Below are 25,198 nucleotides of genomic sequence, written 5' to 3' on the forward strand. Positions count from 1 at the left end.
CGCAGCGCCGGCTGCGCGCGCGGTGGGGCTGCGCAAGATGGCGGCGGGCGCGTGAGGGGTGGCGGCGGCCGCGGCGGAGGGACGGAGGGAGCCGAGGCCCGAAGGGAGCCGGGAGGGGCCGCTGGTGCCGCCCCCGGGGTGCGATGGTAAAATGACCCAGGCGGGAAAGAAGAAGAAGCGCGCCGTGAACCGCAGCATCATGCTGGCCAAGAAGATCATCATTAAGGACGGCGGGACGGTGAGGCCTGGGGCGCGGGGCGGTCCGGGGGCCGGCTGGCGGCGGCGGGGGGCCCCGGGGGGCCCCGGGCTCCGTGGCTGTGCCGGGGCCGGCCCCGGACGGGTAGGGGCCGGTAGGCAGGGGCCGGTGGGCCTGTGGGCCTGTGGACCTCGGGCGGCCGCGCCTATGTCAGTCGCGGTGCCCTCACGGCCGCCGCAGCCCCGATGGCCGCGCTGGGCAGCCCGGGCCGGGGTCCGCGGGGCGGCTGCCTGTGAGCGAGTGAAGCTGCTTTGCTCCTCCCGTGAACGCAGTTTGTTCCTCGCGTGGGCCGGGTCCGGGGGCGCGGGAGCAAGTGCGGCCTCCGGCGCCGGGCCTGGGGCACGGCGGGGGGTTAGGGCCGCCCGAGGTGAGCGGAGCATGGCCGAGCCCGCCTCAGCGAGCGCGCCTCCCGTGAGCGGGGCTGCGGAGCGCGGCTCGGGTGCGGGGCTGGCGGCGGGCAGGGACCGCTGTCCCCGCGGTGCCCTGGTCAGACAGAAGGGGCCCGCAGGGACAGACGCCACCGCCTGAGCAGTTCCGCAGAGGGCGCCTGGCAGAAAGGGTTTGCGGTTCTTTCTTCTGTTTTGCTTCCTCGTAAATACATAAATTTGAAAAAGAAAGGAAGTTAAGTGTTTTGGCTGCTGGAGCTTGGAGTTGGTTTGGGTGGGGCTTTTGGTTGTTGTTTTTATTTTTTTTTATATATATTGATGAGCGCCATTACTTCCAGTGTATCATTGCCCCTGGATTTTTTCCACTGTGTAACTTCGATGTGCCTTGATTTAAATATAGTGCCATTATTTCAAATAAAGAGACATCTTGACAGACTAAATTGCTGATGGCCCTTCATTTTGTCTTTTTGGAACAGTAATGGAGAAGAGACAGGTATCAGTCACTATACTTGTTCATTGCAGTGGCCAGCTGGCTGGATTGCTGAAGTGTTAGGAAGCAAAACGAAGTCTGGTAACGGTTCTTGGTGTTTTCCAGGATGTGTTCCCGCTGTTTGTAAAGATAGAAATGTATGAGATTACCTTGGACAAGTGTTAAATGCAAGTACTTTAGATTGAGTAGTACAAGCGGAGTAAATGTTGTTGCTCAGGGGACATGGTGTTGTATTGTTTCATTCTGGAGTATCATTGATTAAGATACAGTGTGCTTCCAAGCATCCCTAACCTCTCAACTTTGACTTCCTTTTGCCAAGAGAGGAGAGAGTCTGTTACAATTAACTGCATTCCGTGATACTTGTAGCACATCATTCACTGCCTGCCAGCAGTTTCGAAAGCTGAGTGCAAACTCCTGTGAGTTCTTATTAATTTAATTTTTGGAAAACACGGAAAAATGAGCCATAAACATTAAGATCAAGATATGTAGATGTTTAGGCAACAAAAACTTTTGCCTGCTTGTAATACTTTCTGCCTTCAAATAAATGGTCGGTAATTCATTTGTTTTAAATATGTATTTTTAAGTTATGAAGTCTGATATAAGAGTGTTCTTTGTAGCAAAAGCTACATGGATTTTTTAAATATTTGCTAAAATGTTAAGTTGGCCTTCAGTGCTCAGCATCCTCAGGGTGACACTTGTTACCCAGGGTGGTGTGTGACATTGTGGGAAACAGATACCTGAAAATGGCCCCCAGGTCTTCAGTGTCTCCACTGGCAAACCAGTAATTAATCAAGCATCTTTGCTTGCCTGATTGGTTTATTTTGGAACTGTTTGACATCGGAGAAAATTGTGAGCCAGAATGAATGCACAGATGGTTAATGAGGTAGTGGCACAGGCAGAAAGAGTTTCTGATTAGAAACAAAAGAAAAACCCAAGCAAACCAAAAGGAAAACCCACCCATTGTTTCTGCAAAGCCTCTCCTCCCACCGTGTGTTCTGCTGGGTCTCCTTGACAGGGCAGTGGGTGGTGCAGGAGCTTGGGTTGGTGCGTGGTGGTATTTTTGTGTTTTACTATTTGCAGCTTGAGTGGCTGTGAATTAGAAGGGATGTGTAATAGTGTGTTGTACTCAAGTTTGTGTTGTCAGATATCACCAAAGGAGAGGCAGTAACACCAGTGATGTGGTTGCATAGAATCACAAATGGTTTGGGTTGGAAGAGACCTTAAAGATCTATTTCCATCCCCCTCTGCCTGGGCGGGGACACCTCCCATGGACCAGATTGCTTAAAATCCCATCTAGCCTGTCACTGAACGCTTCCAGGGGTGGGGCAACCACAACATCTGTTTCAACACTTTTTTTTCCCCCAACAAATTTAATTTTTTCCATCCTTTATGTATTCATCTCATGAAGCAGTCATGAGATGAATTAGAGATTAGGACTTCACTCGGTGCCTTTTTCTTTCCAGCAGAGAAGCTGTGGTCTTACATGTCATGCCTTTGTCACTTTGATAGTTATTCTGTTGTTGTCAGATGTGTTCTTAGGCTTGCCTGGCATGAACACTTTTTATCAGTGGCACGACTGACAGTACAAAGTGTTTGATTAACGCCATCTCTGTAACCAGAGGAAAAGGCATTCTCGGAGCCCTGTCGGTGCCACAGGTTTAGCCGGGTGCAAACGGGCTCTGCTCTGGCTGCTGGTAACAGAGGAGGGTTGTTGTTGTTCTGATCGGAACATCTCAGCTCCAGCTTGTTCTCACCAGGGCTCTGTCACTTTTCTCTCCAGGTCTAGCGCCTTCCGATTCGGTTGCCCTGAGGCCGTTGCCTTACAGTGTGTTAGCCCGCTGGGGAAGCACAGCGCCGGTCTGTGGGTACGGCAGGGCTGCACCCAGCACCTGCACTGCCCCTGTGGGCCGGTGCTGAAACCTGCTGGGCTGAATGCTCGTAATGGCTCTGAATACACTGCAGTGCAACTGCTTGTCCTTCCCTTGCTCTCACCTCACAAGCATCCTTGCTACTTGGTAGTTACTGCCACCTTTAGACATGGCTATAGAGGTGATGACCTAAATGTGACTGAATACCTTCTTTTTAATAGATAAGAACAAATAACAGTCAGTACCCATGATAAGTGAGCACTAATAATAAGAAAGCAGGGGAGTTGCACCGTAGTGATCTAAATGTCACTTCTGTTTTTTGTCAGCGTGTTGGAAAGCTCTGTTGATGTTGCTTACAGGGTGACATGGCAGAGGGCAGCAGTGACCGCCTCTAAAGCCAGCAGCAGTTCCCCTGTGCAGAACAGCCCCTGCTTTCCTGCTGCTGTTTCGCTTTGTGCGCGTGGCCTCGGGGCTGCCTGGAGCTGGACGAGGGCAGCACGGGCACAGAGGCCTTTGAGCTCACTCCTGTTTGCTGTGAATGGAGGTGCTCTTGCCCCCCATGCTGGGAGGGGTGGCCTGGTTTGTGACACCTCCCTCACTGTCAGACAAGCCAGACACGTGACAGGAGTCTGGGGGCTATCAGAATGCACCTGGTTTTATGAGACTGAGTCAAACAGCTAACAGTGATACTTGCAGTTTGTGCAGAGCTGGGTACATTTTTAACCCAAAGCTAAAATAAGGACTGTGGGTGGAAAGAGAAAGGAATTGTGGGAAGAGAGGATAATTATAGCCACTCTCTGTACCTACAATGACTGTTAATTTACATCCTTGGGAGAGTAGGCAGAAAAATAGCAGAAATATCTGTATGGTATGTCTGTATTTACTGAAGAGGGCTTGGGAAAGAAAAAGGACACTGCTGAGGTACTTTTGTAATTCACCTTTTACAGACTGATATGGTTGCTTTTGAAAAGTATGATCTTTTCTAGCAGTAGGAGTGAGTAGGCAGTGAGGCTTTCTGTATTTATTTCCTGCATTTGTTCAGTAAGCTTTTTTTTTCTATGTTGGAAATGTGGGAATCTGGAAAGAAAAGCTAGATATGGCTTGCATAAATCTTGCCAGTATTACTTAACAGCAACGTAAAATTGTGTAGTATTTGAGGTGGAAGGCACCTGCAACATCACTAATCCAACTACCCCAGTCTCTCACCCCAGACAGGGTCAGCTGGAGCAGTTTGCTCAGAGCTGTGTCTAGTGGGGTTTGGAGGATGGCAATTCCACACTTAACTGAGCAGCCTTTTTCAGGAAGGGTTGCTTTTTAAAGGTGCAAGTGTAATTTGTTGTATTTCAGTATGTGCCTCCAGTCCTGTCACTGACAGCTCTGAGAAGAGTCTGGTTCTTGTATTTACTCTTCCATCAGCTACTTGCTCACACTGATAAGATCCCAGTGAGCCTTCTTGGGACCCAGCTGAGGTCCTTAGGTGTGTGTGCTCAGTGTAAATGCCAGGTCTGACCACATCAGGGCCGCTCTGTTAGTAACTCGCCTGTGCACAAAACTGGCAAAGTAGGTGTTAAGGGAGCATTTCTGAGCTGAAAGAATGCATATGAGATTTCTGAGGAGTTATTCACGATGCTTTCATATGAGAATAATTAGCGAACCCTGTCCTTAATTTGCAAATACTGAACTGTGGCATGCTGTTGGACAGCATTTACCGAGTCTACGAGATGAGCAGGTTTTCCCACCCATGCTCTTTTTGTTCTCTTCAAAAGCTACTTCTGATTCTACCAAATCACTGAAGAATTTCAAGTTCCTTTTGTCAACTCTTTTATCCCATCTCTTCCTGCATTTGAAGCACACTGTAACTGATAGGCCTGCACTCAGTGTTTGGGCAGTGATCAGTGCTGTTCCTGAGATTTGCTTCTGGTGTTCATTATTCTTGTTTCTTTCCTGGTTTAGAGCCATGTTTTGTATGGAGCACTGGTGCCTTTCAGTAAGAGAAGAGCTGTTTGATAGACCGGGTAGTGAGACCTGGGGATAGCTGAGTGTGAGCACTGCTGTATTCTGAAACCATGGAAACCTGGTTCTATGTGGCTTTGTGTAGACTTCAGCACCTTTCTCAAGGAAAACAAACTAGTTGTCAGAAGAAGAGTCTGTTTTCCCTGTAGCATCCTTGTTTCCCAGACTGGCAGTGTAAGTGGTTTATATTTTGAGATGGCAGTGAAGGATTCTGCAGAGTAAGAGTACGACACTTCAGGACATTAGCATCAAAGGGTTAAAAAAAGGAGTTTCATTCCATACCGGTTAGTTGGGTAACTGTTCCCAAGTTTTGAGTCCTGTTTCATTATTAACCGTTCTGTTTGTAGTATTCAGATGCATTTCCCATGACTGATAGCAGATCAGCTGTTTGAATCACCTGTCTTTTCTCCTGTTTCAGCCTCAAGGAATAGGTTCACCCAGTGTCTACCACGCTGTTATTGTGATCTTCTTGGAGTTTTTTGCCTGGGGACTCCTGACAGCTCCCACTCTAGTGGTAGGTGATCCTGGGGAACTTTTTCTCGCTGTATTGGAGGTGGGGCAATTACTGCAAAGGCACTGAGCATCTTCTGAATTACATGAAATGAAAACTGCATATCACTGAGCTGCACTGTTGTGCAATTGCAAAGTGATTGTATTTTTAGATGGTATCAGAAATTTCATTTATTTCGTTATAGCAGTGTAATGGTGTAGCACAGCTACATGCAAGTCTGCTAACACTCAAGCTTGTGTGTAAATAGTTTCTGATTGAAACCAGTAAGATGGTAATGAAATTATCTTTAATTTCAAGATGCCATAAAACATTGGCATATTACTAATGTAAGGGCAAAAATACACTTGAGATGTGGTAACATTACACAAGCATGTGTGTAAGTAGGGAGGTCTTTGCTGACCTGGCTGTGTTTCAAGCAGAAGCTCCAGAGCACAGACCCTGTTACACCCATCACAGCATCCCTGCGATCAGTGAAACAGTCATACCAATGTATTTGTACCAAGGTACTTTCTCATGTAGTTGATTGGTTTTAATTTGGATTTAATTCGTGAATGATACATGGTGAGAAAAGGAGTGAAGGCTTAAAAATCTCCCAAGCCAACTCCACTTTAAAAGCAGTTTTGGTGCTGCTCTGCAAGCTGATGTTACCCTTCAGCAGTCTCTTGGGTATGAACTGCACATCGGCACTGAATGGAATCCCTCTCATCTAAACAAATCAGACTGAGACAGCTGCATTCCTGGACTCTGCTCACCAAACAGAGCCACTCCAGCATGGTGACGTCTCTCCTCTCTCTCTCCCCAGTCCCCAGCAGATGACACAGTAACATTTGGAGAACCTGGTCAGACAGAATTTTCTGGGTTCTCTGTGGTTTATTTATATTTCAGGCACTGAAATCTCAAAATGCCTTCCACGCAAATTAACGCTTAGTCACATTATTTGTGGCTTGCCCTTTTTTCTTCTATTTTTTCCTCTGTATTCTGTGAAAATAAAAAAAAACCTGCTGTGCATCGTGAAGTTGGATGTATCATGAGGAATATTTGTAGTTCATATTGAGTAAGAGACTGTATTCATATTTCCTCTCCAGGTTTTGCATGAAACCTTCCCAAAACATACATTTCTAATGAATGGTCTAATTCAAGGAGTAAAGGTAAGTTGACAGAAGTTTATCACAAGTAAAATTTGAAGTGAGTGGTGGGAGGAATATAGAAATAACTGCCAACTGAAACAGTCAAGTGGTTTTTCAATATGGCTTTCACAGAATGAATCAAATGGGAATAAATTACTGCTGAAAGTGCAAATGTGCATCTTTTTACTTTTAGTAAGGTATTGTTTGGTCTGTATCTTCTGTTTGTGTTCAGCAAATAAAAGGGTAGTTGCTTAATCTCAAATGATGCACATGGTACTAAAAGTGGATAATTTTTCACTTGGAGTTTGTTGCTCCAGTAGACTGTAAAACACAGTTCATGAAACTGCTTGTATGACAGGTCATCTGCATTTTGAATTTTGTGTAGCTCTGAGATAACAGATCTCTAGCTTTATGTAACCAGACATGGGACGCTTGGCTTTTGGTGCATTGCACTGTAGCCATTGGCTTGAATGAAACCAGAACCCGGGCTGGTCTCAGGCTGTGTTGTGGTCAGCTATCACGAGTCTGCCCTCTTAGTCCTAACTTCAAATGTTTTGTTTCACTTAGGGCTTATTGTCGTTCCTCAGTGCCCCGCTCATAGGTGCCCTGTCTGATGTGTGGGGACGAAAGTCCTTCTTGCTGCTAACAGTGTTTTTCACCTGTGCACCAATACCACTAATGAAGATCAGCCCATGGTTAGTAAATTGTTTCATGCCAGATTGGCCGTTGTTTTTCAAGGTTACTGTCTAATGCTCATGTGTGTAGCATTGCTGATAAAATGCTGTTTGTGCTTCATGGAGGGCTGGGGGAACAGTCAGCCTGAAGCAGCTGCCATGAGGCCAAAGGCCTTGTTCAGAATTTCAGCACCTGCTGATTTTGATCAGTGTGCTGTAAGCTCTGTGTCCAGCACATCTGCCAGACCTGAGGAACGCTGTCCAGTGAGCTCTGCAGGCCTGGGGTGTGGCCACAGTTCTCACTCAGATACCAGCCCACAACACTGAGATCAAAACCTTACCTAATGCGGGTGCCTGCCTAAGCAGCTGTAAGCTACAGTGTTGCAGCACTGTTACACTTTCGTTTCTCAAACTCTGCAATGGGCTGCCTTTGGTGCTGTGTGTGCACCTCACTGACTGCCTGACTGGCTGCAACATTGCCCGGGCAGGGCAGGAGTCAGCCCTGGGCTTGCTCCTGAGGGTGCAGCAGCAGTGGCACAGCCTGCGCTGCACAGGCTGCTCAGGCAGCTCCATCAGCCTTTCCCATTTCCTCTCTGCTCACACAGGCTGCTCAGCCCTCTTCAGAAGGAGCTTGTTTTCTAAGTGTTCATGAAGGTTTCCAATGCTAAGTGCTAGTGTCTATGGCATAAAGACATGGCTAATGTGGAGGCCTTTCAGTGACCAGGTTCTCAAAATACTGATGTTCCTAATTTGCTTTGGGTCACAGACCAGTTAAGTTTATTAGCTGAACACCTTGTTTCTGAGCAGTACTTAATCAACAGCAGCTTTTTGTAGATGTTTCAAAATCATGCTGCTTGTCCTTGGTGCACACAGGAGTTACACAATTCTATCAAGACACAGTCGCACTGGCATTATCCAAGATTATCTCAATAAATTGTCAGGATAAGTTGGACAAGGTGATTTACTGTTTAACTGCACTTGGATTGAATAGACTTTTTGTTTCTCTTTAGCTGTTCTAATTTTTTTGTCGTGTTCCTAGGTGGTACTTCGCTGTAATCTCCGTGTCCGGAGTTTTTGCAGTGACATTTTCTGTAGTTTTTGCATATGTAGCAGACATAACCCAAGAACACGAGAGGAGCATGGCCTATGGTTTGGTAGGTATTGTTTGGCTCTTTTCCTGTGGTATTCAGCACTAAGCCCTTCAGTTTGTAATGCTTTTCAAAGCTGTGTCTTTGTTTCTTCTGTGGGAAGTTGATTTTAATTTGGAGTCAGGTTTTTCTGTTTAATTGTTCCTGTCATCCAGTCTTGTATCTCTTGAACATTCTGCTTCCCAATGAAACAAAACATGGCCATGTTAAAAGCTGTTGTGCCTGTCTGTTTCCAGGGCTGTTGTAATCTGAGAAGCGTTAGTTATTCCTGCACTGTTGCCCATACTGGTACTGCTCTGTCATCTTTTCAGAAATCTCACCTTTTGTTCTGAACTGCCACTGTGTGATTCTTTACTGCCTCTCCCTGTGTCTCCAGCCACTCTGCTGAGGTGCAGTTCAGAGCAAACATAGCTGAGTTGTCTGTCTGAAGTTCTTACAACTCTCCTCTGTTATCTCCTGATAACCTGCCCGGTCCCAGGAGCCCTGACAGCCTCATGTTATTGTGGATTAGCAGAATTATTTGTTGTGTTTAAGTTACAGAACCCATTGCCATTCAGCAGGAAGAGCTGAAAGCAATGGATATGAACTAAATATAGGGTTTTTTGTGCCTGTAAACATCAGGGACTGAGATATGCTGAGAAAGTTCTTTCAGTTTTTAAGTGACTATCTTTCACAAGGCTAGCTGATTAACTGACAACTACTGAGTTGGATTAACCAGCATATTACATTTAATATACCCTTTATACATGTGGGCTTTTTTTAACAGACATTGCCCGTTTCGCTAGTATGAAGATTAAATACAGCTCATTGTTTCCCAGGGGTATCAGAGGAATCTATAGTTAATTAAACCTAATTATATCAGTACATGCAAGACTGCCATGAGCCTCACATTGCTGTCCAGATATCAGAAAAAAAATTCTTGAAAAGTGGTGATTGTCTAAAATACCCAGCTGCTACCATACAGGCATAGGAAAAAGGTTACTTTTAATCACGATGTGATTATAATGGTTAGGCTTCTGAAACGGAGGGAATGTGGGTAATAACACTGCTGACTTGCCTCACTGAAAATCTCACCAGCTGTTATTTATTTCAGGTTTCTGCAACTTTTGCAGCAAGTCTGGTCACCAGCCCTGCTATCGGTGCCTACCTTGGCCGAGCGTACGGCGACAGCCTGGTGGTGGTGCTGGCGACAGCGATAGCCTTGTTGGACATTTGCTTCATCCTTGTTGCTGTGCCAGAATCGCTGCCAGAGAAGATGAGGCCAGCGTCCTGGGGAGCACCCATTTCGTGGGAACAGGCTGACCCCTTTGCAGTAAGCTACTTCAGTAGGGAATGTTTCGTTATTTGGAAATACTGAGCTTTGGCTACAGGGAAGAGATGAATTTACAATAGCTCAGGCTTGAAAAAAAAAGCCTTGAGTTTCTTCAAGCTTGACCTTGTTTCACTGTGATACTTTTGCCAATAGTCTTGCTGAACATACAGAGAATGCTTTGGTGGTGCCACGTAACAACTTTGTTAGTTGTCAGGATTTTCAGAGCCCAGCTGGGGATGCTTTTTGGAAATGAAGGTGGAATGTTTTGTAATTCTTTTTTCTTGCCTAGTCCCTGAAGAAAGTCGGCCAGGACTCCATTGTGCTGCTAATCTGCATAACAGTGTTTCTTTCCTACCTCCCAGAGGCAGGCCAATACTCCAGCTTCTTCCTATACCTCAGACAGGTAAGGTAACATTTTGGTATGAATTTGAACAAAAGTAAATTTACAGGATTTAAGAAAGCTGAACTAATATGGAAAATACAGATAACTCATGTAATTTAGAAGCTCCCAGCAATTTATTAATGTCTCCTTGTTCTGATTTTCTCCTTTAGATAGGCAAAAAGCGAGGGGACTGATGAATGAGTTATAAAACAATTTCTTGTACTTATTTGCTTTGTTCTTTGACTACTTGTTATTTTTTGAGGGAGCAATTTGGGGTTTTTTTATGCCCCTATTTTAATTTACTTGTTTGATGTAATGGAAAAAAGATGAAGAGCTGAATACTTTTCTTCTGCATTACATGTTCCCTCAGTGAGGTTTGTGACATCATGACACGTTTTATGGTTAATAATCAAATTGCCTTTTTTTTAATATAGATAATGGGATTTTCATCTGAAAGTGTTGCAGCATTTATAGCAGTCCTTGGGATTCTTTCCATTATTGCACAGGTGAGTTACTGCTCTGTGTGTCATTGATTTGGGAAGCATTTACTTGCTAAATGACTGCTTTTTTTGGTAGAGGCAAATACTGCTTTTGAAGAACACTACTTTGAAATAATTCTTCTGCATGTATTTGACATTGAGAATAAAATGTTTTCAGATTTTTTGTTTTTTGAATTCATTAACTCATCAGCTTACCTGTGTTTAACATTTAGAATGAAATGTTATTTTTCTGACATTTTACTTTTGCTGTCTCTGTTAGACAGTAGTGTTGAGTTTACTGATGAGGTCCATTGGAAATAAGAACACCATCCTGCTGGGCCTGGGCTTCCAGATACTGCAGCTGGCCTGGTACGGCTTTGGGTCAGAGCCATGGTATGCACTTTTCCCTTTGGTCTGCACTCTGTCCCCTCTCTGAAGGATGCACTGCAGCACCCTGTGCTCGCAGGGCAGAGCTGCAGCCCCAGAGCAGTCACTGCAGCGTGTGTTTTGCAGGATGATGTGGGCAGCGGGCGCCGTGGCCGCCATGTCCAGCATCACCTTCCCAGCTGTCAGCGCCCTGGTGTCACGAACTGCTGATGCCGACCAGCAGGGTATGTTTGCTCCTGGTTCTTGCAGTTCTAGTTGAGGAATGCTCACAGACATGCTGGGGGCTGGGCTTAGTGCTTGTCAGCCAGGTGAGTCTTGGCAGGGGGCCCAGAAACCTGAGCTTGGGGCACCATGGTAAATCCAGGTTGCTTGGAAGCTGCACTGTGCGTGCACCACGTGCTTCTGTGCAGAGAGAAAACTCAACAAGGCCCTGCAGCTGCAGAGCATTCAGCAAACTCAGTGCACTGTTCCTCACTGTGGCATGCCGTGCTCTCTGCTGTGTGAGACAGCGACAGCAGGGACAGTGTCCATGTCCTCTGAGAGCTCAGCGTGGTGGCACTGCCCTCTGCTAGAGGCAGACGGAAAAAGCACTCGAATATGTGATAATGACAGGCTCTTTGTGCCCCTTGTTTACTGTGACCCGTAGGGCTTGCCTCAGTTTGAAGTCAGTAAAGTCATCAGAAACAGTTAATTATATAACTACAGATAGATAAGAACTTGTATTTTGCTTTTCCCAGGTGTTGTTCAAGGGATGATTACAGGAATTCGAGGCCTGTGTAATGGTTTGGGACCGGCTCTTTATGGTTTTATATTCTATATATTTCACGTTGAATTGAATGAACTGCCCATGCCCGAATCATCATCTGGAGGTAGTGTGGTTGCACAGTACCATCTACAACAGGTAGGTTTCTTAATTGCTGCTTCTGAAAGGAGTTAGGAAGGGCTCCTGTGCTCTCCAGTGTGATGCTGTGGTACATTTTGTGACACTGACTGTAAATGGAGGATATAGAAAGAGGTTTCTAAGTCCCTCTAGGGGAGGGTTGTTTACCTGATCTGTGTAATTACATGCACTAGTTTAGTTTAATTTTCAAATAGGGACAGCTGACAGTCATAGACAACTGTGACCCTTGTGAGGAGAATACCTTTAGGGAGGGATGGACAGATAGCAATGGTGAATGGTTTTGTTGTCCTTTTACCAACTTTTTTTTTTTTAATTAAGTTTTTGGGGAAACTCAGCAAAAGGAACTTGCACTAGAAGAGGAAGTTGGCAAGAATTAATAAGAATCATGTGGCCCTTTGTCCTAAATTTTAGGATGTAATGTTCTTTCACATTCCTTCTCAAAGCCTGCACTGTATTCACTAGTGTGTCAGGCAACAGCTCTTCAAGTGGGTAATTAGAAATTTTAGGCTGTTCATGTGTCAAAATCTCGGTAACACTGTGTTGTTGTTGTTTTCAGAATTCCATCATTCCTGGACCCCCATTCTTATTTGGAGCATGCTCCGTGCTGTTGGCTCTACTTGTTGCCTTGTTTATTCCTGAACACACAAACCTGAACGTAAGATCCAGCAACTGGAAGAAGCACTGTGGCAGCCACGGCCATCCCCACAGCCCACAGGCTCCTGGTGAAGCTAAAGAACCCTTACTGCAAGATACAAATGTATGACAAAAATCCAGGAAGACTGTTCGGACTCTACTTTCATCAGCAGTTTGGGATACACCTTCCAACTCCATCAAAATGTAATTTCTTAAGGTAATCTTAAGAAGCATCTTTTTGCATGAAATCTGTAGGAATTGAAACAGGAACTTTCTCCAAAGATGTTGCCATTGAACGAAAAACTTACTTGCTTTTATAAACAAACTGTTACATACTTGTCTCTTGCCATGAAATACTGTTACTGCTAAACTTTACATTCTAGTTCAGAGACAAACGATAGAGTCGAGGCATGAGCATGTGTCCTTCTGTTTCCTTACGGTGGTGAGCTTTAATTCTAGTCACGCTAAGTCTCAATGAGACAGACCGGCATCCGTGTGGACCCATTTGTTTTAATGTTGTAAAATCTTGGGTCAGATGATTCAAAGCCTTAATGTAAATGTACTTCAGTAGGGAGGTGAATTGGTATCATTTCTTTTAAAAGTCACATGGCAGGTTTTTTTAAGTTTGTACTAATATAAAAATCACACGAGCACGCTTGCTGAACAGTAAAAGTTATTTTTTGTAAGTGCATTTACTCTTTCTATTTTTGAAGAAACGGTCGTATCAAACACTTGGTGAAATACGAAGTAGGTGTTTCGGGCCTACAGATTTTAACAGCGGCTCCAAACCTCTGCTTTCCTCTGTACCGTTTATTAAACCACTCTCTTGCTGATGTTTGCGAATCATAAAGGACCTCAACACTTGAATACACAGATGAACTCTATAAGCTGATAGCCTTGAATCTGTCCATGTGCTATATAGTGGCCTTTGAGGACTGTCACAAGAACCCTTTTGCATTACAGAGCTAAAGTTTTAGTCCTAAATTTTCAGGACCCTTAGTACAGAAGAGAGCTTTATACAATTACTGATGTGAATTTCTCTAAAAGTGTATATTTTTGTGTCCAGTTGTATTATTTAAGTGTTCCTTTGTATAAATTTGTGTATAAAGTATTGTATAGGTTTAAAATGTTTTCATCTTGTGGTTATTGCTTAATGCTTTTTTACCTTTGAACATTCACCATGGTTGACCAAGAGCAGGAAAATAATGTAAATATACTGTTAATAAAGTTGAATATTTTAATGAATTTTTAAATAATTGTGGATGTCTCTTCAGGCCTTTAGTGCAGTTCAGTAGTTGCAGGTGTGTTGTACTTCTGCAGGTGGCAAAAGGCAGCTGGAGCAGAGATCCAGCACGGAGCTTTTATGGCTGCTGGAGCTGCTCCTGCTCTCCTGGGGCTCCAGCCTGCCCCGCTGCCCCTGGGGTTCGTTCCACTGCAGTCACCCCTGTGCCAGCAGAGCCTCTGCAGGGCAGGATGAGCACAGCCTCAGGCACTGCCCCTAACACAGCCGAGGACAGGAGCGCCGTGGGGCCAGGCCCAGGCAGCAACGAGTGCCATGGACAGCTGCAGGAAAGGTAAAGAACACAGAGCTGTGCTGGTGCTTACCTCAGCTGGGCAGGACAGGGCACTGGAGAGGGTGGTGAGTACTCCTGAAACATTAACTCCTCGGCTTTTGACAAAAACCATTTAATATTTCCATTAAAATGTACACGTTACAAAACGAGGCACTATACATTAACATGGTGCTAATTTATAAACAAATGTACACATTTCACACAGCAGAACAAACCACTGGAATGTACACTCCTCTTGAGTAAGGTGCACTTGAGTAACTAAGGTAAAAGGAATGAGATGTCTGTACCAAAAGTAAGGAACAGCCATCGTAAGGGTCCTTTGCCTGCTCGTTCTGCAGGGGACACCAAGTAAGGTGGCACAGAAGGAGCTGTGAGATGATCCTACCATTTGAACTCAGACAGTAGAACAAGATGCACAGATGTGAGAGTATCTAAAATTTCTGTAGACTTACAGTTGTAAAGTATGATTATAAAAATGAAGGAACCTCTAGGTGTTGGTAACAGTTAACTATTCAGCTACTTCACCTTTTAATGGTTATGCATGGTGGTCTGTGGAATGTAAAACTGAGAGCTTAACAGAAAAGGTAATGGGAACCAAGACTGAGAATTTTACTTTTTATTTTATAACTTTGGTGAATTAATTTACCATTTTTAGTATGAGATTATTTGGAAGTCTATATGCAATTCAAATAAGCTGCTTCCAAAATTAAGCAAGTTTTTAAAACTAAACTGTGAGGGAAGGTTAGTGAGGCAGTCATGCCCCCATATGAGCCTGACCATTACTAAAATGTACAGCACAGTGCAGTTCTCCTATGCTTTCCCTTCACCTCATCCTTTCTCTGAAAGGAGTCCAGAAACAGAAATTCAGGTAATTAATTGTTCTCAGGGAATGTACACTTTACCTGTTATAAAAAAGTCAGAGCACTTTGGTGAGTTTTTAGGAGGATTTACAGGGTAACAATAGACTCCAGAAAATTCTGCACAGCCCTGGTGAGGTCAGTGTTGGTTCCCACTGAGGCTCCTTAAGGCTTTGTCTTCTCCTTAGGCTCAAGCACCCTGAAACATCACCCAAGCCAGTCAAGATCCCCTCAAAGAAAAGTGGCTCATAATTTTATGTCAGTTCACATTGATACTTCACTAACACATGCTAGCAGGACACTCAAAAATCCCCCCATGGTTAAAAGAGGCCTCTTACTGGAAGAACCCTGTCTATGATCCAGGAAAATAGGCCGAGGCCGGTGTTCCAGCAGCTTTTGGGGACGGCTGGGCTTTGGCTGGCACGTAGGGCCTCAGGTACTCTGCAGAGGAGCACAGGACACTGCATTGAACCACGGCTGTCCTCGCCCTTCAAGCACGTTCCAAACAAGGCCTTGGTCTGTTTGGTACTTACCCGAGTTCAGTGTGTTTTGACTAAGCCCTCGTAAAGGAATGCTGTCATCTTTTTTCTTGAAGTACTTTGGTTCCAGCCCCAGCTGATCACCACTAGAAATAGAAGGCAACTTAACATTTAAGGCAAATGCACTTTGTCATCAGTGCACTAGAATGAGGGCAGCTACAGACTTGCTCAGGAAAACCTTCACTAGAAGTGCAACTACTGCATTTCTCTGACCTTACCAGGTAGAGTTAAACCAGCCCTGAGAAGGTTAAGAACAGCCTGGAACTCATTTTTTCCGTGACCCAGCACCCGATGGCCTGGATGTGGCAGCAGGAGCAACACTGAACTCTTGTTCTTTGGGCCCGCTCCTGCAAGCACCGCTCTGCCTTTGGTTTCAACAAACCAACACAGAATTCATCAGCATGGTAATGAAGAAAGGCAGATCACAGACCCAGGCTAATACCAGAACTGTCAGTTCCAAACACAAGATGACAAAAAGCTTTTTAAGTAAAATAATAAAAATCCTAAATTGCAGTAGCTGACACTCACTTCTCCTTGTTTGCTGCGGGACCAGCTGCAGGCATGCTGTGAGCTTCGGAACATCGGCTCAGTTTTGAAAGCTGTGAGTTCAGCTGACCCTGCAGAGACAAAGAGCTGCAGGTTCAGAGTTACTCCAGGTTTGAGTCCCCTCCCTGAGGGCACTCACAGAGCCAAGCACCCGGGGGTTCCATTTCTACCCCTCCCTGGCCCTGCTGTGCAGCAAAGCCTGTGGGAACAAGCACCTGAAGACAAGCATTAGCTGTGAATAAGGCATAATGCTCAAGGCAGGGAGCCTAGGAGTAAATACAGGAAATGTTTATGCACTTTAAGAAATAGTCAAAACATTGTGCTTTGATATACTGTCACATTCTGAATCAAAAAAAAGTCGAAGTGCTTGCCTTTGGTACTGGATATTGGGAACTCCCATTTTTGATGTGTGTGGGTTCCAGAAAGTTCTGGAAGGCATAGAGAGGAGAAATGGGATGACCGATTCCTGAGCTGTGAAAGAAGGGTCGGTCAGGCTGTAAAGGAAATAGAAACACATCCATAAATGAGAAACAATATTTCAAGTAACTGTAGAGACTTAAAATTCCTGAACTAACAAGTCACTGCCATTACAGCGCTAACACTTATGTGAGTCTTCCTGATGGGAAGAAAACATCACTGTTCCAAGGTTCGCACTCAGAAAGGATTTAAGGAAAACGTAACTTTAAAAACATAGATGAGGTGAGCTCTCTTAGCTAGTAATAAGCTACGCACTCTGTCATTGATTAAGGTAATTAATGTATCCAGCTACAAATCCAGAGACCTCTCTGTATGAACATGCCCTTCTGCTGTGAACCAGCAGCTCCTCAATTCCTGCAGCCGCTGTGACAGCAGCGATCTGAGCAGCACAGAGTGAGAGGCAGCAAGTGACAGCATTCAGCAATAGCTGCAGGCAGCGTTCCTTAGCCCCTGGCCTTCCTGTTTCTAAAGAGCACTAGTTAGAGTATTCAGGCAGTACACTTTAGGTCTTAACCTTTAGAAAGAGCACTAGTAAGGTAACATCTCAACACAAAAATGCCTTCTTTTCTTTCCTTCACTCAGCATTTCATCTTTTCCAAGCTAAATCTGTATTGCACGTAAGCAAGAGCCTAGAAGGTCTCACCTACAAGGCCCAGGATATCAGGAAGCACCCCACAGGGTTTCCTATTGTTGAAAAACAAAGAAACAATGCCGAACCACACCCACCCAGAGCTTTAAGGTCAGAAGATGAAAACACCTTGTTTCTTTTTTAAGCAACTGCAGCCCACCTCACCAGCCTGTATTGACAGCTCTGCCTTACCATGCCGAGAGGTGAGGCAGCAGCCCTCCCAGCAGCATGGGCACTGGCAGGAGTGTCCAGCTTCTTGGCCATCTGAACTTCACTCAGCTGTCTGTTCAGCCATGTGATAACTGCAGAGAGGAAGAAAAGCTCAGGCTGGTTGAAGTGGCAGCAGCCCTTCCTCACAGAAAGTGGCAGTCACTGGCTATTTGTCCTCCCCAGTCCCATACAGAGCCAGTTGTTGAAGCTTCCAGCCCAGCTCCAGGCCTCTGAGCAGCCAGCCCACCCCTCAGCCCGGGGGGAAGCTTCCCTCCGTGCAGCTCCTGGCTGTGGCACGCCCACAGCAGCCAGAGGCTCACTTTCCATACATGACAGCTCTTCACAAAAACCCCAAAAGCTGCTTCTATCAATTTCAGTAGCAGTGAGATCACTGGGTCATTTTTACAGAGGGAAAAACAAAACTGTATAAACCTACCATTTTCATTGGTTTTCAGTAACTGCTTACTCTCTTCAAGTTTTTGTATTGTACTTTCCAGCTGTTCTTGTAGCTTGCAAACCTGTAATTTCCATAACAATTGTAAAACCAGCAGCAGTGTTCTACTACGACTAACTACAAACAACAACAAAAAGATTTATGAGGTTACTCTAAAATTAAAGAAGTTGGAACTCAGTTTGTCACAAAACCAACACAGTAATTCTTTCAAAGGAAGCCCTATTTTCAGCTAGGATTTTGACAAGGGGACAGCCAGAATCCCTTCTGACCTGTATTCTTCTACGATAAAATAGCACAAGGACTCTAAACAGGGGAATGTCCTGTCTAATGGAAGAAAAGAAGTTTCATTTTGTTCCTGTTCTTGTTCCCTTCACCAACTTACACATGAATGTGCCTTCTAAAGGGTGCTGATTCATCCATTACATTGCTTTGTTCTCTTAAAACAATTTTGGTTGCCTTCCATATAAATGGATGGCTTTTACAAATCAGGTGAACTTTAAAAACCCTGAAAGTTGATGACACATTTAAATGAACTATTTAAATAAACACGTTAAATTAGTAGAAGAGTATATTCTATTGCACAGAAAGATTTAAGACCTTATTGCTGTAACCAAGTTAAACCCACAAAACCCAACACAGTCCATACAACAGCATTTCCAGCACACAAGGTGAACCCATCAGTACCTCCTGCTCCTTCATTCGAAGGGATTGTCCCATCTCCTGCAACTCCTTCTGCTCTTTCTGAAGTTTCTCTTCTTTTTCTGCCAGTAGTTTTTCTTGCTGAATTGTTACTGTATTTTTCAATTTTAATTTACTCATTAGAGTTTTCAAATCTCCTTGTAACTTCTTGATAATTTCATTAGCCTGTTAAAAAAACCCAAACCATATATTACAAAAACAAACAGCTAAGAATAAGGGAGATGCTGCACACGGGAAGTGCCATGTTCAAACAAACCTTAAGGAGTTCAGCTGACAGTGACTTAATTGTTGTCTCTAGTTTTTCAATATGCCTTTGTTTTTCCTCGGTACTCTCTTCCAGTATCACCTTGAACAGAATTTTACAAGAGATCATAAGGCTGTGAGACACATTGTTTATGATTTCAAGTATAATGTTCTCTATCCTTACAAGAAACCAGTCAGTGCTTTCCAGCCAAATTTTATAGGATCTGGATTAATCCTTTTTTTTTTTTCTACCAAAAATACCATAAGTATCACAACATTAAATCTGAACTCAGTACACTTTTGATGCCATAATTTAGAATCTTAACTACATTTGAAAGCTGACTGGTTGTATTCATAAAAATTGTTCAGTAGCTACTCTATAGAAACCACAATTAGGAAGGTTAAAAATTTTATGAAGAAACCTTTTGCTCCTGTGTTGCATCCAAGACTTCTTTTGTTCTGGTGACGAGCTGATCTTTGTCTTTGATCTCTTGTTCCAAGACAGCAACTCGTGTCTGCAGCTGATTTATGAGCTTCTCTTTTTCGTGACATTCAGCATCCAGAGTTGTGTTCTCCCGGCGCAGGGACAGCACCTCCTGCTTTGCTCTTTGGCATTCCTAAATGTTGGGAAGGAATTCAGTGTTATTCTTCAAGAAAACCCATAACAGTAATTTAAACAGACATATTTAAATAGTAAGCAGAATATGGAATGAAGAGGAAATAAATTAACTAAATATGCTGTATTTCCTATGACGTGCCCAGGCAGGCACTGTTAATGCTCTAACAGAGGTAAGCTTGATTTTGGGTATTGGGAAGCCATACCTCTTCCAATCCAGAAAGCTTTGCTTTCAGCTCTCTGACTGTGGAGTCTCCTTTGTATCTCCTCTCTGTGAGGTCTTTATTGATGACCTCGAGTTCCGAGAGCCTGTTCTGCAACTGCTGAATACTCTTCTGATGCAAATTTTCCAGTTCCTTTTTCTGCTGCTCGTGCTGTTGCTGGTACTGAGTTTGTGCCTGTGAGAAGCACAGAAGTGAAGCAGTTATTCCATGAATGTGACTATCCCAACCAAGAGCTGTTCCTTCTTCCCAGCCACTGTACCTGCAGAGCTCTTTCCTTCTCACTCGTCAGCTCCTGCGAGTGTTTGTTGCTCAGAGCTGTGGTGTAGGACGTCCATTCGTTTTTCAGCTTGTCAAGCTCACGGCTCTTCTCTGACAAGGTCTGTTTAAGTTTGACAAAGCACACAGAGTTAAAAAATGTAAGCATTTCACCCGATACTGAGTGATTCTTTACTGTTACTTACTAAAAGGACATGGAGTTATTTTAAAATAAGTCCAAATTTCAGCACCAGATGCTGAAATATATTAATTCTGTAACCAGGAAAAATAAGGCACTGAGAAGCTGAAGAGCACTGTTCTCATGTTGTGGATAAAATAATTAATTTCCAATTGCATTTTCTTCCCAACCACTACTTAAGAGTGAAAAAACAGCCTGCTGATGCTCCCTACCCTTTTAACACAGAGCACCCTACTAGGGGAAAAAAAAGAAATAAAGCTCTCCAGCAGCATCTTTTTGATTTGTAATTCTGCATTCCAATTCAGCAAACACATTCCAGTAACTCAAACTGAAGCTGCAGACATGAGGCAAACAAGTATTCCATGCAAAAAATATTCTTAACAGTTTTTAAGGAATTGTTCTGTTTCATTATGGTCAAAAAAGTCACCTTGGGCATTCCAGAATCTGACCCAAATCATTCTCTTGAAATACAGAAGTGAAGTGATTATTATGCTGACTGGAAAAATCAAAAAGGAGTAATTGAAGTCCAAGATTTCCAATTTATTTACCATAGTTTCACAATTTTTCCAAATAAAAGGATTTCCAACAATTCATGAAATATATAAAATATATAATCATTTATCTTCACATGACCATATATTTAGTATTCAATTTGTGTGTGCATACACAGACCTCTGCACAAAATGAAGTAAAACTCTGCTTGAGTACTGCAAGAACTCAATTCTTCAGCTGCAGACTTTACTCACTCTCTAGCAAAACTACAGTAGACTGTTCTCTTCCCTCAGTCTCCAGTCAATTATCTTGGCTAACCAACCAGCCTATAAAAAGGGACATTTTTCCATAAATCAAAAAAAAGCACAACACACAAAAGTTAAAAATTTATGTTACCTGTTGAGTGTAGCTCAGTTGCCTGGTAAGATTCTCTTCAGTGTTTTTAAGTTTTTCTTCCAACATCATTTTGTCCTCCTATGTACAAATTGACATCAAGTCAAATCCTTAGCTCCCAAAACACAAGTAGCATTTAGCCCCCATTCAATCAGCACAGCCTGCCTAAGCACCCATACACTCGCTGTACTTGTGAAAAGATCACCTTGTTAAATAAGTGTCATACTGAGTAAGATATCGTTAGTGAATTCAAAAGAAAAGGCGTTATCCCACAATGTAAAAATTTCAAATTAAATTCTTACCAAATTTCTACAAAGAAACAGTATCTCATTTACAAGACTTGTGTACAAAGGAGGTACATAAACAAGAGATCAACTCAAATACTGTAAATCTGTATTATTAAAATGGCTTATTAGGTGCCTAGAAACACAACAGCACAGTAGGAGAGACAAATCCCAGGCTACAAAACTGAGACAGACAACAGTCAAATGATGAGAACTTTAATTTCTCCTGAAATCAAACCTAGCGTGCTGCCAAACTGCATCAGCATTCCGCCTTTATTGGCTATTTATAGCTGTTGGTCCTTTGAAGCCCCCCAGCCCCAAATCCCCAGCAGCCCCTTCCTTCCTACAGCCAAGTGCACACCAGGCACCGAGAGGCTGCAGGGAGCTGTGCAGCGGCTGTGGCCTGCAGCACAGGCCGAGGGCAGGGCAGGGCAGCAGCACAGGCCGAGGGCAGGGCAGGGCAGCAGCACAGGCCGAGGGCAGGGCAGGGCAGCAGCACAGGCCGAGGGCAGGGCAGGGCAGCAGCAGCACAGGCCGAGGGCAGGGCAGGGCAGCAGCACAGGCCGAGGGCAGGGCAGGGCAGCAGCACAGGCCGAGGGCAGGGCAGGGCAGCAGCACAGGCCGAGGGCAGGGCAGGGCAGCAGCACAGGCCGAGGGCAGGGCAGCAGCACAGGCTGAGGGCAGGGCAGGGCAGCAGCACAGGCTGAGGGCAGGGCAGCAGCACAGGCCGAGGGCAGGGCAGGGCAGCAGCACAGGCCGAGGGCAGGGCAGCAGCACAGGCCGAGGGCAGGGCAGCAGCACAGGCCGAGGGCAGGGCAGGGCAGGAGCACAGGCCGAGGGCAGGGCGGCAGCAGCACAGGCTGAGGGCAGGGCGGCAGCAGCACAGGCTGAGGGCAGGGCGGCAGCAGCACAGGCCGAGGGCAGGGCAGGGCAGCGGCTGCACAGGCTGAGGGCAGGGCAGGGCAGCAGGCAGAGCACTCAGCAGCTGCACACCCAGCGGCTGCACACCCAGCGGCTGCAGTGCGTGTCCAGCACCGCCGCTCCTGCCCCACACACAGAACACGCGGCCACTGCAGGGGCAGGAACCGTTCAGGACCTGCACCCAATGACACCCCCGGGCTAAAAGGGAAAATAAACCACAGCACACAGCTCCGTACACACCGCTGAATTATTCAGAAGGAAAAAAATGCCTAAGTATATACAGCATTGAGGCTTAGCTGCACTTATGAGAAACTTTCATTTTACCTTAAGACATTTCAAACAGTTGGCTAAAAACTTCTTTATTTCTGCATCAGTTCCTGGCAGGAATTTCAGAGAAAGATGGGTAAGGTGCTTGAAAGGGTTGGTCTCAACTACATTTAAGGAGACAGGTGTGTGATCTAGAGCAGGTGCTGAAGAAACTAACTGCAGCAAAAATCTAGGGGAAAAAACAAAATAATCAAATGTTTAGCATTTTTTCTGAAACTACCTGTAGAACCTAAGCTATTTCTCAATAAAAAGCATTTCTATATGTGGAGTAAAAGACTGTCCAGTTTTTGCTCAAGAAAGCTCTCCCCAAGATTCAGGTTTTGCCAATTACATCCACCAACTTATATTCAGGTCAGGGTAGCTCAGATTATCCTTTTCTACTGATTCTTCTCAGTCTGAGTGACTGACAAGCATTTTAAGAACTCAACAGGTACACACAGACTAACGTGGCACACACTTGTGACCTACCTTGGGATATCTTTGTTCTGCTCCTGAATGCATTGCTGAAGCAGATCTATAAATTTCTGTGGGAAAGCAGAGAAGTCCACCAAGAGACCTTGCTGGGATTTCAAACTGTATAAACACAGGAAAAAAATGTTAACAATAAAGAGAATTGTAACTTATTTGCTATAAAATATTTTGTCTACACTAGTAGAAAGAACAGTTCTGACCATGTCACAGAAGTTTCCTAGCATGTTATTTCATTTAGAAGTGTGTCCAGCTATCACAAAGTCACAGAAGTGGTCAGGTCAGGGACCACAGTGGGTCAGCTGGTCTAACCCCTCTGAGCAGGGTCACCCTGGAGCACATCTTGGGTAACAACCCCCAGAGGATGCTTCTGATCACAGGAGTCCTTGCAAATGGGCTGCACTCATTAAAAACCAGAAGGTGCTGTGGGGTGACAAATGGGGACAGGCAGAGAACAAGCACAGCACAAGGAGGGGAGCCTCACCATCACCTCCATGCCCTGCTCGCCCATGCCTCTGCCCCCTGCCCCACAGACACAGCAGGCTCAGGCAGGAACATCCCACAGGGCACACACAGAGCTGGGCCTCCGTGCTGCAGAACACTTCTGCACATCTCTTGCAAACACTAATTTGCTTTTGCCTTTTGACCCACACACTGATCACACCTCCCTTTTTAAAAACAACACCAGAGCCACTCCTCCCATCCCACCAAAACCCCAAATAAATAATAAACAAAATCACAACAAAAAAAAACCCACAACAAAAAAAAAGCAAAAAATAAAATAAATAAATGCCCGAAGAAAGCAGAAAACTGAACTGTTCATCTGTTCATGCCTGGAATCCAAATTTGATGATTTACTCAAATTCTGAGCAAGCAATTGAGAGCCAACAGTACCATTATGCAAGAAACCCCTCAGATACAGGCTGAGGTCTGTTAAACCATGTCCATGCACACAGACTTTCTTCTCATAATTACTTCCTGAACTAGTTCACACACACACACAATAGTCTGTAAGAAGCAGTTAGGATAAACAGAAGATACCAGCAGAAATATGAACTGTGTCCCTGCAGGGAACTGGGATCCCAACATTCCTCTGTGTAACCTGAGCTGGTCACCCTCCCGAACCGGCCTGTTTCACTGACTGGTCACTGACAAAACCCTCAACTGAAAACGGCCAAAACCTGAAAGCTAACATAGATCACTCTAAGCTAAAAATAATCCCTTGTTCTATTTTGCCATTTAGAAATGTTTCCCAGAGAAAATACTAATTTCACTTACCTTTGAAAATCTTCCTCTGATATGACAAGGTTATAAAGGAAAAAAGGATCAGTATCATCAGTCAATCGAACAGCTAAGTCCTGAAAAGATGGACAGTTAAATATTATTAAAATACTATAAGCCACTCAGGAGTCTTTAAATATTTAAACCAGCATTGCAAAGTATTGACAGTTCAACAGTATTGAATGTTCTTATTGTTTAGTCAAAAATACAATAGAACTGTGGCAACTCATTCAGAAGGTGTTCAGCATTACCATTTAACACAGCTTCAAGTCTTACAGCAGGAAAACAAGGAAAACTCTTTCAGAAAAACAAACCAACTCAAAACCTTAAACTCTGAGCAGCAAAAGTTTTGAAATTCAGTGTGTATCCATCACTTCTCAGAAAAAAAGCTATTTGCTATTTTTTCTCATGAAATAAGTGTAGCACTAGCATTCCACTGTCATGGCTTACAAACTCCTCACTCCAATACTGGAAGTCTTTCTGAGCACACTGCTCCTGCAGTTTATGAAACCACCAGCTGATTTTATACACTTTAACACAGCTCTGCAGATTGGATCCAGCTGCAGTCCAGGAATGCCATATGGCAAACTGCAGCATTATGCTGCTTAGCCTTTAAACAGACACTCATTTGTTCACTGGGGGTCTACAGAGTGCTTTGGAAAGGCTTCCTTCTCCATGAGCACTAAGCCTTGCATTCCAGGGATGGGGTTATGCAGTACACTAGGCCCAGGCTCCCTGTAACAAGGCTCGCCCCTGTGGCAAGGATACTCCCAAGCAGAGGCACAAAAGTAAAACACAAACGTGGCAGCTGTTCCAACCTACTGAGGTGTGACACAGCACTGCACACAACTGAAACTAGTTCCAGTAATTCAGGTGCCAGTAACACAAACAACTCTCAGCTGGACACATAAACAAACTCGGGGATTTACACACAGACAGTTAAA

At 44.5% G+C, this 25,198-nt stretch overlaps 2 protein-coding genes across 3 annotated transcripts in view; one reads left to right on the top strand and one right to left on the bottom strand.

Annotated features, from left to right (window-relative positions):
* MFSD14A (major facilitator superfamily domain containing 14A) lies at positions 1–13,823 on the top strand. The gene is made up of 12 exons (XM_063407601.1): positions 1–238; positions 5,432–5,527; positions 6,610–6,672; positions 7,219–7,346; positions 8,365–8,479; positions 9,567–9,785; positions 10,075–10,188; positions 10,602–10,673; positions 10,927–11,039; positions 11,160–11,257; positions 11,771–11,934; positions 12,491–13,823. Exons 1-12 carry the CDS (start codon positions 152–154, stop codon positions 12,695–12,697), a joined length of 1,476 nt encoding a protein of 491 aa, XP_063263671.1. The 5' UTR covers positions 1–151; the 3' UTR covers positions 12,698–13,823.
* SASS6 (SAS-6 centriolar assembly protein) overlaps positions 13,785–25,198 on the bottom strand; it is a 13,338-nt gene continuing 1,924 nt past the window's right edge. The window contains exons 3-18 of one of the 2 annotated variants that reach the window (XM_063407599.1): positions 24,252–24,331; positions 22,974–23,078; positions 22,503–22,674; positions 20,977–21,054; positions 19,894–20,013; positions 19,617–19,808; positions 19,217–19,411; positions 18,808–18,897; positions 18,537–18,716; positions 17,835–17,916; positions 17,381–17,490; positions 16,455–16,577; positions 16,066–16,154; positions 15,532–15,623; positions 15,337–15,439; positions 13,785–14,130 (exon numbers count right to left, since the gene is read on the bottom strand). In XM_063407599.1, coding sequence (XP_063263669.1) covers positions 15,351–15,439; positions 15,532–15,623; positions 16,066–16,154; positions 16,455–16,577; positions 17,381–17,490; positions 17,835–17,916; positions 18,537–18,716; positions 18,808–18,897; positions 19,217–19,411; positions 19,617–19,808; positions 19,894–20,013; positions 20,977–21,054; positions 22,503–22,674; positions 22,974–23,078; positions 24,252–24,331 — 1,797 coding nt within the window. In that variant the 3' untranslated portion in view covers positions 13,785–14,130; positions 15,337–15,350. Of the gene's footprint in view, positions 15,198–15,336; positions 15,440–15,531; positions 15,624–16,065; positions 16,155–16,454; positions 16,578–17,380; positions 17,491–17,834; positions 17,917–18,536; positions 18,717–18,807; positions 18,898–19,216; positions 19,412–19,616; positions 19,809–19,893; positions 20,014–20,976; positions 21,055–22,502; positions 22,675–22,973; positions 23,079–24,251; positions 24,332–25,198 lie in introns of both variants that reach the window. The other variant, XM_063407600.1, reaches the window with a different exon arrangement.

The sequence above is a fragment of the Prinia subflava genome, chromosome 10 (genome assembly GCF_021018805.1).
Source record: "Prinia subflava isolate CZ2003 ecotype Zambia chromosome 10, Cam_Psub_1.2, whole genome shotgun sequence".
NCBI classification, from domain to species: Eukaryota; Metazoa; Chordata; class Aves; order Passeriformes; family Cisticolidae; genus Prinia; species Prinia subflava.

What these genes read in the sequence shown, in the direction of transcription:
- MFSD14A (XM_063407601.1), top strand. Translation starts at nt 152, where the DNA reads ATGACCCAGGCGGGAAAGAAGAAGAAGCGCGCCGTGAACCGCAGCATC. An exon ending in GTCTAATTCAAGGAGTAAAG is followed by an intron (nt 6,673 to 7,218) that starts GTAAGTTGACAG and finishes TGTTTCACTTAG; the next exon opens with GGCTTATTGTCGTTCCTCAG. An exon ending in CACAGTACCATCTACAACAG is followed by an intron (nt 11,935 to 12,490) that starts GTAGGTTTCTTA and finishes TGTTGTTTTCAG; the next exon opens with AATTCCATCATTCCTGGACC.